The 18,297-nt window shown below is 38.5% G+C and overlaps 2 protein-coding genes across 9 annotated transcripts in view; one reads left to right on the plus strand and one right to left on the minus strand.

Moving 5' to 3' along the window:
* The window catches only part of LOC145512707 (uncharacterized), a 199,225-nt gene that overhangs the window by 37,078 nt on the left and 143,850 nt on the right, over window positions 1-18,297 (plus strand). The window contains exon 1 of one of the 8 annotated variants that reach the window (XM_081507000.1): window positions 15,943-16,043. The exons of the other annotated variants lie outside the window; for them this stretch is intronic. The gene's annotated coding sequence lies outside the window, so the exon portion shown is untranslated. Of the gene's footprint in view, window positions 1-15,942; window positions 16,044-18,297 lie in introns of those variants that run through there. 8 annotated transcript variants of the gene reach the window in all.
* On the minus strand, window positions 7,194-8,129 carry LOC145512701 (olfactory receptor 11G2-like). Its single transcript, XM_081506993.1, has one exon. It carries the CDS (start codon window positions 8,127-8,129, stop codon window positions 7,194-7,196), a length of 936 nt encoding a protein of 311 aa, XP_081363119.1.

Consider the following 18,297-nt stretch of genomic DNA (forward strand, 5'->3'; position numbering starts at 1 on the left):
ATACTGAAGTGGTTTGCCATTCTCCAGTGAACCACATTTTGTCATGTATGGATGTAGTATGTAGTATGTATGTAGATGCAATATGGATGTAGTACGTCGTAGTCATGTATGGATGTGAGAGTTGGACTATAAAGAAAGCTGAGCACAGAAAAATTGATGATTTTGAACTAGGTGTTGGAGAAGACTCTTGAGAGCCCCTTGGACAGCAAGGAGATCCAACCAGTCCATCCTAAAGGAGATCAGTCCTGGGTGTTCATTGGAAGAACTGATGTTGAAGCTGAAACTCCAATACTTAGGCCACCTGATGCAAAGCACTGACTCATTTGAAAAGACCCTGATGCTGGGAAATATTGAGGGCAGGAGGAGAAGGGGACGACAGAGGATGAGATGGTTGGATGGCATCACCAACTCAATGGACATGAGTTCGAGTAAACTCCGGGAGTTGGTGATGGACAGGGAGGCCTGTCACAAACAGTCAGACATGACTGAGTGACTGAACTGAACTGAACTGAGTTACTTACCCTCTTTTATATTTTCAGATCTATTATCAACATTCTGTTCAGCACTTCTCCTTTTTTAATTAATTGTTCTTATTGGAGTATAGTTGATCACTGCTTCTCCTTATTCCATCTTTTCCTTTTCCCTTGAGTATTCACATCTTGGTGAATGGAACTACTTACTCTCCATTCACTAATCCATTTAGCATTTGCTAAAGTCTGAAACTTGAGTCATTCAAAGCACTTTCTAATTTTGTTAGCTCCTATATGCAATCAATCACCAACTCCTGTTGATTTTCCCTCCCAAATTTTTTTGAATCTGTTCTGGGCATACAGGAGGTCAATGTAAATGCTTTCTCTGTTTGGATGGACTGGTAGCAGAGTGAACAGATACATATATAACCAAAAAGAAAAATGAGCCTCCTTAGGAAGGGCTAAAAATGACATTTTAGGAGAAAAATGGATTCTCACATGGGATGGTGAGGAAAAAAGAGAACATTTACTCTGCAGCCTATGTGGTGACATACCACAATTGGATCAAGTTCACAACTGATTGACTGGTTGACTAAATCCAATAACACTTAACTCAGTAGTCTTGTTGTATTACCATCAGTTCAGTTCAGTTCAGTCTCTCAGTCATGTCCAACTCTTTGCGACCCCATGGACTGCATCACGCCAGGCCTCCCTGTCCATTGCCAACTCCCAGAGTTTACTCAAACTCATCCCCATTGAGTCGGTGATGCCATCCAACCACCTCATCCTCTGTCATCCCTTTCTCCTCTCACCTTCACTCTTTCCCAGCACCAGGGTCTTTTCAAATGAGTCATTTTTTTCACATCAGGTGGCCAAAATATTGGAGTTTCAGCTTCAACATCAGTCCTTCCAATGAACACTCAGAACTGATTTCCTTTAGGATGGACTGGTTGGGTCTCCTTGCAGTCCAAGGGACTCTCAAGAGTCTTCTCCAACACCACAGTTCAAAAGCATCAATTCTTCTGTGCTCAGCTTTCTTCATAGTCCAACTCTCACATCCATACATGACTACTGGAAAAACCATTGCCTTGACTAGACAGACCTTTGTTGGCAAAGTAATGTCTCTGCTTTTTCATATGCTGTCTAGGTTGGTCATAACTTTCCTTCTTTAAGGAAAATAAATAATGTAACCTTGATTTGTGTTCAAATAACATGACATACTGTGTGTTCTTGGGCAAGTTAACACCATTTTTCAGAGCTCCTGTGAAAATGCTGTTGAATATATTCAATATATGCTAAGTACAGTTCCTAGAATATGATTGGACCTGAAAAAATTAATAGCCATTGTTGTTAATAATAGTACTATCAACAAACATGATTACAAAGTATAAACTTTTTAGAATAACTATTTAAAAACCTAGTGATTAAAAAGTTACTCAGTTCCAACATATCACACAGCAAAGCTCTGGGCAACTCTCTTTGGTTGCTCAGATTGATTTTACTGACTTCCTTGTACATTCTGGCAGTTAAAAACATACAGCTTGGTATGATACAAAGGAAAAAGACATTGAAACATTGTGATTCAAGAAACAAAATAAATAAAAGGGAGTGTGTTACATTACTTATGATGTGCATGAGAGTAAGTGGGAATGTTATATTTAGTTGGGGGCACTGTAGAAAACAAGTTACTGTGAGCTAAGTCACTTCAGTCATGTCCAACTCTTGGCAACCGCATGAACTGTCACCTGCCAGGTTTCTCTGTCCATGGGGTTCTCCAGGCAAGAATACTGGAGTGGGTTGCCACGCCCTCCTCTAGGGGATCTTCCTGACCCAAGAATTTAACCCACATCTCTTATGTCTCCTGCATTTGCAAGCAGGTTCTCTACCACTGCACCACCTGGGAAGCCCATGAGTTCCTAAGTACAACTCTGAACAATCTTCTCATACCAAATTAAAGTTTACTAAATTTCTGAATAATGAAACATTCTTTTATGAATCACTAAGCAAAAAAGTTTTAGGGAAAAAAAAAGTTTCAAGGATCGTTAAACCGAGGGAGATGAGTAGCTGGGCACTAGAGTCAACATTTCATATAACAAGCTTATTATGTTACTAGTGACTGAAACTTCATACCCAGAAACATAAAGCCACAAAAGTTTGCAAAAGTGTATTAATATTCAAATGTAATTCCATTGTAGCTAGGATCAATTTGTAGGTGTCTTAGAAAAAATACAGTGATGCCAAGACAGGAAGAAAAGTTACTTACCCTTCATGATAAGACTAATTATGGACAAAGCTGGGAATAAATACTGAGTCTATATCTTCTCACTGATGCTTTTTCCTTTACTTGGAATCAAAACCCAGGGGCCTGATCCTGAGCATCCTGCAATATACAAAGTTAAATGCTGAAACTCCCTTTCCTCCCTTCCTGAATTACTCAAAAGAAACAGTTATAGCAACAGGGCACTTCTGTTGGGCAATGTGATAGCCAGTGAAAAGAATTACAGCCTATAATCAGTCATGGAGATGTGGGCCTTATTTGACATACTGATATTTTCATCAAGAGCTACATAAGAGACCTCAGTCTACCCAAGGCAGCCAGATCTTCACTTGTCTCACCCAGAAGAGAAAATTCAACAGAGCTTTATATTTTGGTTACTTTTGCTATAGAGTAATTGAAAGAAATGGGGTATAAACCTCATGAGGAGATTTCAATTAAGGGAGGGTGCCGGTGAATGACAGGAGGGGGAGTGTTGTTGAGACTCCCCAGGGTGCAATTAAAGTTTCATCTTAGAGATTATTGTGAAGTCTTCAGAGTCCTCTTGGGCTGGTTTATGACTCCCTCAAGACTCTTTGGTGTAACATCCTTTTCTTATCCAAAGTTTTCATATAGTTTAGGTTAATTTGGCTCCCAGAGCGAAGACAGGGATAATGTCTTAAAGGCAAATCTGAGCTGTCTGTGCAGATTTACAGAGAATTTCCTTTTGTTTTCAGGAAACATTTGTTTCTCTCTGAAATATAAAGAATATTTATAGTGTATATTGTTTATATTCTATGGGAATGTATTTTCTTCACATAGTTTACAATTATAAATTTTTGTTTCCAGTCCTCAATTACCGACAGACTATTACTTTTCCATTTGTTCTGTCTGTTCTTTGTTCCTTTATTTCTCCTTTTTTGTTTTCTTTTGGATTATTCAAGTACTTTTATTATTTTATTCTCCTACATTTTTATGATTTTAAAATATTTTTATTGTGGCAAAATATATATAACATAAAAATGATCATCTTAACCATTTTAAGTGTACAGTTCTGGACATTAATTACATTCATATTGTTATGCATCCATCACCAGCATTCATCTCCAGAACTTTTTCATTATCCCAAACTGAAATTCCAATACCCATTAAATAATAACTTCCCATTCCACTTTCCCCTAGCCCCTGGCAACAGACTATTAGAATTTTTATGTTTGAATTTTATTATTCTAGGAAACATATAGGTGGAATCACACAAAATTTGTCCTCTGTGATTGGCTTATTTCACCTATCATATTGTCTTCAAGGTTTATTCATGTTTTAGAACATGTCAGAATTTCCTTCCAAAGGTTGTATAATAGCTCATTGTTCATGTATATAAAATTTTATTTATCTATTCATATCTGAAGAAGACTTCAGTTGCTTTCACCATTTTACTATTGTGAATAATGCTGCTGTGAATATGAGTGTAAAATATCTGGTTGATTCCTTGCATTCAGTTCTTTTGGATATATACCCAGAAGTGGAATTGCTCAATCATTGGTAATCCATGGCTTTTAGGAACTGCTGTACTATTTTACACAGAGGCTGAACCATTTAATACTCTCACCAGCAATGTAAAAGTACTCCAATTTCTCCACATTCTTGACAGTTTTTGCTGTTTGTTCTTTATAATAATCCAGAGATCAAATTGTCAACATCAATTGGATCATAGAAAAAGCAAGAGAATTCCAGAAAAACATCTACTTCTGCTTCGTTGACTATGCTAAAGCCTTTGACTATGTCAATCACAACAAACTCTGGAAAATTCTTAAAGAGATGGGAATACCAGACCACCTTATCTGCCTCCTATGAAACCTGTATGCAGATCAAGAAGCAACAGTTGGAACCAGACATGGAACAACAGACTGGTTCCAAATTGGGAAACGAGTACATCAAGGCTGTATATTGTCACTCTGCTTATTTAACTTATATGCAGTACATTATGCAAAATGCCAGGCTGGATGAAGTACAAGCTGGAATCAAGACTGCAAGGAGAACTATCAATAACCTCAGATAAGCAGATGACATCACCATTCTGGAAGAAAGTGAAGAACTCAAAATTCTCTTGATGAAAGCAAAAGAGGAGACTGAAAAGTTTGTATTAAAACTCAGCATTCAAAAAATGAAGATCATGGCATCTGGTCCCATCACTTCATGGCTAATAGATGGGGAAACAGTGGAAACAGTGAGAGACTATTTTCTTGAGCTCTGAAATCAATGTGGATGGTGACTGCAGCCATGAAATTAAAAGACACTTGCTCCTTGGAAAAAAACCGATAAAAAAACCTAGACAGCGTATTAAGAACCAGAGACATTATAACCAGAGGTCCATATAGTCAAGGCTATGGTTTTTCCAGTGGTCATGTATGGATGTGTGAGTTGGACCATAAAGAAGGCTGAACACCAATGAATTGATGCTTTCAAGCTGTGGTGTTGGAGAAGACTCTTGAGAGTCCTTTGGACTGCAAGGAGATCAAACCAGTGAATCTTAAAGGAAATCAATCCTGAATATTCGTTGGAAGGACTGATGCTGAAGCTGAAGCTCCAATGCTTTGGCTACCTGATGTGAAATGAGGACTCATTGGAAAAGACCCTGATGCTGGGAAAGATTGAAGGCGGGAGGAGAAGGGGATGACAGTGGATGAGACGGTTGGATGGCATCACCGACTCAATGGACATGAGTTTGAGTAAACTCCAAGAGCTGGTGATGGACAGGGAGGCTTGGTGTGCTGCAGTCCATGGGGTGACAAAGAGTCGGAGATGACTGAGCGAATGAACTGAACTGAACAATTCCTGAGCACCTCTCCCTTAAAAGAATGGGGCCTAAATTTGTCTCTGGGTTACTGGTTTTCCTTATTTTATTGAAATCAACCCCTCCTCCCTGACCACCTTGTTTGTAGGGTAGAACACTCAGGAATCTGGAGGTGCTTGCAGTGAAATGAAAATGAGGTCTTTACATGTGTATACCAGTCCCTGTGTTCACTTGTTTCTGATTTGTGGGTTTTTGCATGATTATGCTACAAGATCATCTTCCGAAAGTGAGGGGAGAAGTGAGAAAGTATGATACTGAGATATAATAGAAAACAATTTTTGGTTATAGTCATGACTAATCAGCTTGGATTAAACTTACCCTTCTATCAAAAGTAACTACAAAATCTGGAGAAATTACATAAAACAAGCCTTTGAAGGCACTAGAGAGCAGTCAACACAGACATGACTTCAGGGGCTACAATTCCAGGGAAGGGAGGAATAAGAAGAGGAGCTCTACATTTACCTTGAGTGTTTCTCCCCGAGGATGACAATCACTGGGTTGGGGAGTATGAGGACATGGAGGCATCTGAGAAAGAACAGCGAGAAGGAGGAATAAAGTCTCAGCAGAAAGCAGTAGTTTCATTGAACTAAGGATATAAGGATTTGGTGTTTGTAGCTGCCAGAGAAACTGGTGTTTGAGGAAAAATCCTGGAGCAAGGAGGACCACAGAGAAGTGAGGGTCAAAATGTGATGTAGTTTCCTTTCTAGGCATTTTTCAATTTCTCAGTCATTCGTGTCCAAAAGGAGATTTCAAGAAGTCTAGCAGAAAGAAGATGGAGAAGGCAATGGCACCCCACTCCAGTACTCTTGCCTGGAAAATCCCATGGATGGAGGAGCCTGGTAGGCTGCAGTCCACGGGGTTGCTAAGAATCGGGCATGACTGAGCGACTTCACTTTCACTTTTCACTTTCATGCACTGGAGAAGGAAATGGCAACCCACTCCAGTGTTCTTGCCTGGAGAATCCCAGGGACAGGGGAGCCTGGTGTGCTGCCGTCTATGGGGTTGCACAGAGTTGGACATGACTGAAGCGACTTAGCAGCAGCAGCAGCAGCAGAAAGAAGAAACTGGGAGTTTAAAGAGCTGAGCAGAGGTCTTAGGAGTCACGGGTTTCAGAATACAGGAATAGAAAGGGCTCTCTAAGGTGGAGGTGTCCTGGGAACAGTTCAGGCGTGCGATTGAGATTTCAGAATGGTCATGTTCCTGGGTAAGGATCACATCCCAGAAATAAGGGCAAAGCTGTTTTAGACTATTTTTATTACACCTTAAAATAAATACTTCTTAAATGAGATCAAAGTGATCTGCTTTACTCTATATTCTGGTAAAAGAAAACTTTCTTTACTACAGTATTTTTAAAATTTTAAAATGTTCAGCATTTGGTAAAAAAATGAGGTATATAAGAAACAGGACAAAAAAAAAACAAAGAAACAGGACAAATGAACAAGAACCAAGAGACTAAATAAGCAACAGATATATGTTCACAGGTGACTGAAATTTTAGTCAATATTAGGATGAACAATTATCTGAAAAAAACAAAACATTTTTTTTTTAAACCTGAAAATGAGGTAAACAAAATTTAGGTCTCTAATTGCTCAAGAACTCTTTTGATTAACACTTGTTATAGTCTAAGAAATTTCTGCAGGGCCTTCTTTATATTTTTGTTTCTAAGACTATATATTACAGGGTTAAGAAGTGGCGTCACAACAGAATAAAACAGGGTCACAGTCTTCTGCATTCCAACTTCATGCTCAGATGTTGGACTTCCATACATTACAAGGACTGAGCCATAAAACAGTGAAACCACTGCCAGATGAGACCCACAGGTGGAGAAAGCCTTTTTTCGCCCAGCTGCTGAAGGGACTTTCAATACAGCTCTCAGGACCAGAGCATAAGACCCCATGATGAAGAGAAAAGGAATGATGAGGGGCACAGGACTTAAAATGGAGAAGACAAGCTCTATCACAGGAGCTTTTTCACAAGTGAGTGCTAGAAGAGGACCTGGGTCACACAGGAAGTGGTCAATGATCCCAGATCCACAGAAAGACATTTGGGAGATGATGATGATGGGAATCAAGAACCACAGGAAACCAAATACCCAGCAGCTGATTATGAGATTAGCACAGAGACGTCCAGTCATGAGAGTGGGGTAGCGTAGAGGCCAGCAGATGGCAAGGTATCGATCAAATGCCATAATAGCCAAGAAAAAGCATTCTGTAGAACCCAAGGAGAAGAAAAAGTAGAACTGGAGAAAGCACCCAGAGAAGGAGATGAGCTTGTTGTCCGAGAGGAAGTTGGCCAACATGTTGGGGACAGTGGAGGTGACATACCAGATCTCCAGGAAGGAGAAGTTTGCGAGCAGGATGTACATGGGGCTGTGGAGTCTCTGATCGCAGCACACAGCACAGATGATAGAACCGTTGCCCATGAGGGTCAGGAGGTAGACAGCAGAGAAGAGCACAAAGAGGAGAATCTGCCCCTCCCTGGGGCAAGGGAAGCCCAGGAGGATGAAGCCAGTGATGGTGCTGGAGTTGTTGGGAGTGTTGGAGATTTTCATGTGTCTGTGAGCTGTGAAAGAACCAGCAAATATCAAATAAGTTTGTATAGAGATATGAGGACCCAAAGTTTTATTTAAATCATTTTGGAAAAGTAAATAGGGATTTATATATTAATAGCTATTTTTTTTCCTTGTAAACTGAGTTAACTATTCTCATTCACATTTTCATTATGGATTCAAGAAAATATTTGATCAGAATTGGTAAACTCTTGAAGGAAAGTGTGGTATAGAGATTTGAACATTAGACTTTGTTCTTAATAGAGAATCTGTCTGACCATCTGTCTACCTACCTACCTACCTAGCTACCTACCATTCTACTGCCTATCTAGTTTCTCAGAAAAATAGGAACAGAAAAGAATAATTCTGCTGCATATAAAGGTCCTTTACGGTTTCTAAAAATGATTGTCTGTAAGTCCAGTACTAATTCAGAGGCAGGTAGCCTTTTTATGATCAATTAAAAACATTTGCTACTTATCATGCTTAGGTATTTTTGACCAGAGTTGGTCTGCTGGGGTTTCTGAAATTTCTTTCAGGGGTAAGCATCTGTTTAATCTAATAAATGACCCTTCAGATTAAACATTAAGAACTGTTTTTATTTATTTATTTGTGATGAAACATTACACTGTAGTATTTATTCCCTTTCCTTTACCCTCACATCTAATTCATCAGCAATTTCTGTTAGTCTGTCTCTAATATAAGTCTCATGTCCATTCACCTCTCTCTAATTCAAGCCATCATCTTCTTTTCTTCCCTGGACCACTGTGATACTAACTGTGTCAGAACTGGGTTTCTTGTTTCTCATCCGTGTCTCTCTACAATTTGTGATCCATACCATGGCCAGAGTGACTCTTAAAAAAAGAAAATCAGATCACACAAATTTCAAATAGCTTCCCAATGCACTTAGGATCAAACAAATTTTCAAACTAGGGCCTTTAATTGACCCTTATTCATATCTCCAAACTCTCCTCATGATTCTGTTAGTCAAATATACTTTTTCTGTGTCTCTCATGCACACGCATACACACAGAAATACCCACTCTGTGTGTAAGGGAGATATACACACCCTCTACTAACATAAACACTGCAAATATAAAACAGTGTTCAACGAAGAGTGAGGTAGCAGGATGTATTCCATACCCTGTGCTCTACTGATCCTATTGCAAGCTGCATGTGTTTGGACTATAATACCTACGCTAGGCAGCATAAGAGTAGAGAGGGACTCACTTTGTAATACTCTGCACCAGGGGTCAGCAAATATTTTCTTAGCTATTTTAGTCTTGTAGGCCATATAGTCTTTATTATAAGTATTCATTTCTGCTGTTGTATGAAAGTAGCCATAGACACAAAACCTAAATGAATGCACATGGCTGTATTCTGATAAAACTTTATTTATGTCCACAGAAATTTGAATTCCATGTAACTTTGATGTATTATGGAACATTAGTCTTCCATGGATTTTTAAATTTAAATTAAAAAGTAAAAATTCTTAGCTCACTGGCTATACAAAAGCAGGCCATATTTGACCTATTGCCGTAGTTTGCTGAGCCCTGGTCAATACACTTATAGAGACAGGAAAGCAAAGACATTCATTTTACTGTAGAACAATGGAAACTCTTTGATTCATCGTGTGACCTTATTAGAAATGGAGGCGACCTCTAGAGGGCAGCTGGAATCAGCCTGTTCTGCATCACAGATTTTTTTGGACCAGTTTAATTACAAAAATTCAGTTTCCAAAGTCATTAGGATTGCCTTTCTCTTTTTGTTTCTTTACGCACAAACACACACACACACACATGCATGCATGCACTGCTTCCTTCCTCCACACAATACTTCAGTAATATAACATTGGTCTTCTTTCAGTTTCTAGAAGCAGCCAAGTACTTTCCTGACTAAGGGTCTTTGTTCTTGTTGGCCTTCATGGTCACTCTTAATTCCTGCTGCTCAGCACACTATGAGGAAGAGGGTATGTACTTTGTAAACTTTTTTTTTTAAAGAAATGATTGTCTACATTGTGAACAATGTAGAGAATATAGACAGATGATATAGAAATATTTACCAATTATTTCATTTGAGCTTCAAATAGCTTGTGAGATGAAATCTTAGGAAATGAATTATACAGGAAAAGGCTCCAAATTCTCTAGGTAATGAGAGTGCTGGCCCAGACTTGAGATGAATCCGTTCAAAGGAAGTAATGGAAGCTAATGTTTTGTGTGGAAGAATATGTCCCACCACAAGTGGCTTACTCTCTGTTTCTGGAGATAATTATGGTCCCCCAGTTGTGGATGTTAAAGTAGGAGAGGAGGAAGATGGGATGGAAATTCTAGGGTTTGGCCTCATAACAAAGTAGCTTGTTGGCTCTAGTGGAGTCTTCTACTGTCTATAAACTTTGTTTTCTTACTTTAAAAAATTTTTATTCTCTATTTTTAATTGAAGTATAGTTGATTTACAGTATTGTGCTAATTTCTGCTGTACAGCAAAGTCACTCAGTTATATACATATATATGTTCTCGTTAATATTCTTTTCCATTATGGTTTATCGCAGGAGATTGGATATAGTTCCCTGTGCTACACAATAGGACCTTATTGTTTTTCCGTTGCTTGAAAAAGTTGTTTCATATTGTTTACCCATTCTAAATGTAATAGTTTTTATCTATTAACCCCAAACATCCTGTCCATCCCTCTCTCTCCCTCTTCCCCCTTGGCAACCACAACTCTGTTCTTTTTAGCTTTCTTTTCTTTATATGAGAAAGGAATGGTACTGTATGATTTTAATTACTTTTCATTATAGCATGCTTACTCCTATTCCAAGTATACTGCAAGTACACATGATATCAAAGCTGTGAGATCTATAAGATCTAGAAGTGATATTGTAGTTACATCTATCTCTTACACGAGAAAATCAGTTGGATAGATTTTCACTTCTACAAGAAGGGAAAAGATCCAGGCCAGTTCCCTCTCAGGGCAGTTTTACTTTGAGAGTCTGACGATATGCCCTAAAGATGTGAAAAATGAGTCTGTATGTGCCATCATCATTTCATGCTCAACCTAACTAAAATGACTATGGATGAAAAGATATTTCTAACAAGATTGTATTGTTTGTTACTTGCCCTTAATTAATTTCCTCCTCTGTACAGAGTAGCTGTGGTTTCACCTGGCACAAAGGGGATGCTGGAGCTGTCCAGAGAGGCAGGAAGTGTCCCCTGAATTGGTTGTAGAAACTGCTGTGGCAGAAAGAGTGGGAATATGCAAATAGTGGTGTCAAAGCTGTGTGATGTATACAGGGTGTTTGAACTGAGTCATTAACAAAGCCAAACAAGAAAAACTACATACTCACCTGCATTATATCTTGGAAAGGTTGGGTTAAACTCAATCTTGAATAATCAGGTCATCAGCTATACTATATAAAATGAAGGAAGGACATTTCTCTGATATTTTACTTTTTCCTCAGGGCTAGTTTAAGAAGGCACAATGGGGTGGAAGCATTATTGGCCTGCTCTCGCAAAAGCACGTCCATCTACTTCATCTAGTTTGGTCAGGAGATGGCATACCTGTCCCATGCAATGCAGGAGACCTGAGTTTAATCCCTGAATCGGGAAGATACCCTGGAGAAGGGAATGTCAACCCACTCCAATATCCTTGTCTGGAGAATCTCATGGACAGAGGAGCCTGGCAGGCTACAGTCCATAGGGATGCAAAGAGTTAGATACAACTGAGTGCGCACAGGCACATGCATGTGTGTGCGCGCGCGCGCACACACACACACACAAAATATAACATGAAAGACCTGGATGAACTTTTTGGCCAATCTAATATCATATATAGCTAAAGCAGAGTAAAGGAACTCTTATTTAGAGGGTAGTAGTTTTTCTAAATTGTTAATATTTACTTTCTCCTCTAAGCAAATGGACAAAGAGGGCAAACCAGACCTGAAGTTTCTCTGAATGTCTGGTCTTTCTGGAGAGGAAGGTTGGTCTTCTCTACAGAAACCACCAAGGAGTGAAGGAGTAGAAATAAGGTGACAATCTTTCTGTGTTTGCTGGAGGATGGAGAGATTCTAAGCAGAGGCTCCAGGGAGTGAGGATCCCTAAGGATCAATTTACCACTTCCAGAAGAAGGTCTGTGTTAGGAGAATGTTATTTACTAGTTATTCCCTTCCTCTGGGGCCTGCCTTCTCTGGAGACTCTGATCCTTCTGTTTTACCTTTGACTCCCAGTAGAGTGGAAAATGTTACTTTTTAAAGCCCCCACATTCTCAGGGATGGCAAGAGATTTCATCAATGTGTAAGACAACTCAGATTGCCTATCGGGTGTTAAAGGAAAGTCTATAAAAATAACACAGTGTGGTGGCTATGATGAAAGAAACTGTTCCTGGGCCTCGAGTGAATGCTATCAATTATGAGTTTTGGAAACAGAACCTCCTTTGATTTTCTAGAAAGAAGAGATAGGTGGGCTGAAGGTATGATGTGACCTCAGCCATAGAGGGCTGTGCAGCTAGTTACCCCAGGAATCCATCCCCTTCCAGGGCCTCCCTGGTTGTTTTCTAGATCTTCCCTTTCTCATTTGTGCTTGAGCCCTGTGAGTGTCAAGCAGATGTTTTGAGGGTCCACTTGTCAGGTCTGAGAGACGCCAGAGCAGAACATTCCTTAGCTCTACTCAGGGGTTGCATCAGGGAGTTGGATCTAAGCTTCCTCATTTGATGGAGGTACAGATGTCTTAGCACAATCCACTTGTCCCTCTCTCTCCAATTTGTGAAGGATTTTCATGTCAAAGACTTAACAGGTCATTTCACTTCCTTGTTTGAACAGCTTTGTTGTTTCCCTCTGTCCACAACATGAGATTCAAAATTGCCAAATAAAAACTCTTGCACTGGAGCCTTAACCTATTGTTATTGTTACCACTGTTGTTAAGTTTTTATATTTTTACCTTTTCTCCACTATTTCCTGTAGAAGTCCTTGTGTCAACAGTCACATCAAATTGCTTAGACACAGAGTGGAAGACCATATATTTTTTTGGGGTGAATAATCTTACCCTCTGAAAAGCAGGGAAGAACCCTCTGCATTGATGACTACTAGTGTGAGAGTTCAGCCATGTGAAATGAGGATCCCAGAAGATTGTTTATTCATGCAGAAGGAGAGAGCTAACTTACTAAATGTTCTCTTTGCCTTATTTTTTTAAACCTTTCTGGTCATTTTCCCCCTCAGCTCAGACAGTTTCTCACAAAATTATTTTTTTTAATTTTTATTTTATATTGAAACATAGTTGGTTAATGATGTTGTGTTAGTTCAGGTATACAGCAAAGTGATTCAGTTATACATATACATGTATCTGTTCTTTTAAAAATTCTTTTCCCATATAGGTTATTACAGAATATTGAGAGTTTCCTGTGCTATACAGTAGGTCCTTGTTGGTTATTTATTTTAAATATAGCAGTGTATACATGTCAATCCCAAACTCCCAGTCTATCCCTGCCTGCCACCCTTCTGCCCTGGTAATCATAAATTCATTCTCTAGGTCTGTGAATCTGGTTCTGTTTTGTAAATAAGTTCCTTTGTATCATTTAAACAATTTTTCACATATAAGAAATATCATATGATATTTGTCTTTCTCCATAAGACTTACTTCACTTACTATGATAATCTTCAGATTTATCCATGTTGCTTCAGATGGCATTGATTCCTTCTTTTTAATGGCTGAGTAATATTCCATTGTATATGCATATCATGTCTACTTTATCTGTTCATCTGTCGATAGACATTTAGGTTGCTTCCATGTCTTGGCTATTGTAAGCAGCACCATAATGAACATTGGTGTACCTGTATTCTTTTGAGCCATATTTTTCTCTGGATATATGCCCAGGAGTGGAATTACTGGATCATATGGTAGCTCTATTTTTAGTTTTTAAGGAACCTCCATATTGTTCTCCTTAATGGCTGTACCAATATACATTCCACCAACAGTGTAGGAGGGTTCCCTTTTCTCCGCACTCCTTTAGCATATGTTGTTTTTGGAGTTTTGGTGGTAATGGCCTACTGACTGATATGAGGTAACATCTCATCATAGTTTTGATTTAAATTTCTCTAATAACTAGCAATGTTGAGCATCTTTTCATGTACTTCTTGGCCTTTTGTGTGTCATTTTTGTAGAGCTATCTATCCATTTATGTCCTCTGCCCATTTTTTTATTGTTTTTTTTTTTTCATGATATTGAGCTGCATGAGCTGCTTTTAAATTTTGATGACTAATTCTTTGTTGTTAGCATCATTTGCAAATATTTTTTCCTATTCTGTGAGGTTTTTTTTTAGTTTGTTTATGGTTTCTGTTGCTGTGCAAAAGCTTTTGAGTTTAATTGGGTCCCATTAGTTTATTTTTGTTTTCATTCTCATTACTCTGGGAGATGGTGTGAAAAAGATATCCTATATTTTGTGTCGGAGTGTTCTGCCTATGTTTTCCTGTAAGAGTTTTAGAGTATTTGGTCTTACATTTAGATCTTTAATCCATTTGAATTTATTTTTCTGTATGTTGTTAAAGAATGTTCTAATTTCATTTTTTTTACACTTAGTTGTCCAGTTTCCCCAGCACCATTTATTGACGAGAATGTCTTTCCTCCACGATATAGTCATTTGTCCTTTGTCATAGATTAATGACCATAGGTGTGTGGGTTTATTTCTGAGCTTTCTGTCCTGTTCCATTGATCTATATTTCTATTTTTATACCAACACCATACTGTCTTGGTTACTGTAGCTTTGTACTCCAGTCTGAAGTCAAGAAGTCTGATTCCTTCAGCTCCATTATTCTTTCTCAAGATTACTTTGGCTACTTGTCTTTTGTGTTTCCGTATAAAGTTCAAGAATTTTCTCCCTGTATTAAATGTGAAAAAACAGAATGGTTGTATCAGTACAACATGGTTATTTACCCTTGTGATTACGTGCCTGACTGGGAGCTGTGACGTGCTGCTGATGCCCAACATCATGACAGAGTATCTTACTGTCTATCACTAGCCTGGGAAAAGATCATAATTAAAAGTTCAAAGTACGGTTTCTACTAAATGAATATTGCTTTTATGCAGTAGTAAAGTTGAAAAATCACAGGTCAAACTATCATTAAGTCGTGGGCAGTCAATACTTAATATTGCAGCATTTGACAATAAAGCATAAAATTGGGGGAAAAACCAAAATAGAAAAAAAGACCTCCACATTACTACTCAAACATTGCCATTTAAAGTATTTTTATACTTTTTTGTATTGTTTTCTGAAGACTGGATTTAACTTTTCTGCACATGTGTTGTATTTACGATATTATACCATACTAATTCACTACGTTCTTATCAGCCATTTCCCATAAACACTTCCTAATTGTGGCTCAGCAGGAAAGAATCAGCCTGCCAATGCAGGAAAATTCCCTGTAGAAGGAAATGGCAACCCACTCCAGTGTTCTTGCCTGGGAAATCCCATGGACAAGGAGCCTGGAGGGCTACAGTTCATGGGGTTGCAAAGAGATGGACACAACTTAGCGACTAAACAACAACTATACTTATTCATTAAGTTCTTATCAGCCTTTTCCCATAAACTCTTCCTAATAGCTGGATACTATTCAACTTTAGAGGTACAGGGGAATTTTCCCCACTTTCACTCAATAACATATATACGTATATATATATAAAACTTTGTTACAACAAATTAATAATGATGAAGAATGTGAGTTTTGGACTCAGAGAGACTTGGTTGAGTCCCTGCTTTCTGAGTTGTTATTAGACTGCTTTACTGGCAAATTGTTATCTGTTCTCTCCAGGCCTTACTTTTCTATTCTGTAAAACAGGTGAAATAGTTGCTGCTGCGAAGTCGCTTCAGTCGTGTCCGACTCTGTGCGACCCCATGGACGGCCGCTCACCAGGCTCCGCCATCCCTAGGATTCTCCAGGCAAGAATACTGGAGTGGGTTGCCATTTCCTTCTCCAGTGCATGAAAGGGAAAAGTGAAAGTGAAGTTGCTCAGTTGTGTCTGACTCGTAGCGACCCCATGGACTGTAGTCTACCAGGCTCCTCCATCCATGCGATTTTCTAGGCAAGAGTACTGGAGTGGGGTGCCATTGCCTTCTCCTTCTACCATCATAACCTCATCTAAATTTAATCACTTCTCAAAGGTCCCACCTGCAAATACCTTCATATTGGGGATTGGGGTTTCAACAGGTGAATATGGGAGAACACAAACATTCTCAATGGCTCATATAATGTCATAATGAAGACTAAAATAGATAGTGTATATAAAATGCTTAAGTTGGAAGCTTACATATGATAACCTAACATCAGGAGACACCATAGCATAACAGTTTATAGTATGGTTTTTGGAGTCATAGTTCTTTAATTCAACCTGGTTCCAACACTCTTAACTGTTTGGGCAACTTACTTACTCAATCAAGGCTTAGTTACCTCATTTATAAAAAGATACTGATGGTGTACTTGAGGCTGTACAATTCTTGAATGGCTAAAGTGGAAGTTCATTTCAGGCACATTGCGAGTTAGCAGCATTTAGTAGAAATGCAGACAATAATTTACTTGATTATCATGATACCTCTATAAAGACTTTAATCTTAAATTTCCTCATTGAAAACCTTCTTAGTAATAATATGAAACTTGTTCTCAGTCAAGTCTTTTATGGAATAAATATTAACCAAAGCTCATGAATAGTTCTTCCTATAGATGCATCCTATGGAAGACTGGTTTTATTAATTATATATCTCTAGTGGAGAAGGAAATGGCAACCCACTCCAGTATTCTTGCCTGGAGAATCCCAGGGATGGCGGAGCCTGGTGGGCTGCCATCTATGGGGTCGCACAGAGTCGGACACGACTGAAGCGACTTAGCAGCAGCAGCAGTCTACTATACAAAATGAACATATTTGGTATACTTAATGCTGTTGTTGTTTAGTCACTAAGTCATGTCTGGCTACTTTGTGAGCCCATGGACTGTAGCTCACCAGACTCTTCTCTCCTTGGGATTTCCCAGGTAAGAATATTGGAGTGGGTTGCCATTTCCTTCCCTAGGGGATCTTTCTGACCCAGGTATCAAACTTGGAGATAATTGCATATTATAAGGCTAAATGTAAAAGCACTTTGTACAGAAACCTATATAATAATGATTTGATTTTTGAAAGATAATGAAAAAATCCTTATATATAATTAAATATTTTTATATAATTAGGATCTTGGAGAATAGTATGAAGCATACATCAGTTCAGTTCAGTTCAGTCACTCAGTTGTGTCCGACTCTTTGCGACCCCATGAATTGCAGCACGCCAGGACTCTCTGTCCATCACCAACTCCCGGAGTCTACCCAAACCCATGTCCATCGAGTCGGTGATGCCATCCAACCATCTCATCCTCTGTCGTCCCCTTCTCCTCCCGCCCCCAATCCTACCCAGCATTAGGGTCTTTTCCAATGAGTCAACTCTTTGCATGATGAAGCATACATACTAGGTTGTTATTACTATTGATCTAGTAGAGATGGGATGTGTGAAACTAGATTGTGGGTGAAGTGATGGTAGTAGGGAGTGGTAAGGAAAAAAATAAAGGAGTCTGTCATAAAAATAGCATGTACAATATCCCACTTGTATAAAATCAACTTGTATGAATGTGTGTATGTGTATAAAATAATACATGAAAGATTGTTCATTTAAATATCAATGGTGTTTAACTGAGGGTGATGGGTTTAGATAACTTTTAATTTTAAATATTTTTATACTTTTCCCCTTGTTTTATAATTATAATAATAAGCATTTATTATATATTGAGAAAACATTCAGCTACTTTTTTTCTGGTTCTGGCTATGAGAGCCAAGTCATTTTCCTTTTCTTCCCTTCCCATCCCATTTTTTAAAGTTGATGTACTGTTGAGTTATAGCATAATATCAGTTTCAGGTGTACAACATCATGATTGAGTATTTTGAATATAATCTACTCCATATAAAGTTGTTATATAATATTGGCTATACTCCTTGTGCTGTACAATGTATTCTTGTAGCTTATTTTATACATAGTAGTTTGTACCTATTAACACCCTCCCCCTTCCCTCTCCTTACTGGTAACCACTAGTCTGTTCTCCAAATGCATGAATGTGCTTCTGTTTTTTTATATTCATTCAAAATATTCATTCATTTGTTTTAGTTTTTGGATCCCAG

The sequence above is a fragment of the Giraffa tippelskirchi genome, chromosome 7, assembly GCF_054371585.1.
Source record: "Giraffa tippelskirchi isolate mGirTip1 chromosome 7, T2T-mGirTip1v1.2.pri, whole genome shotgun sequence".
In the NCBI taxonomy this organism is placed as follows: Eukaryota; Metazoa; Chordata; class Mammalia; order Artiodactyla; family Giraffidae; genus Giraffa; species Giraffa tippelskirchi.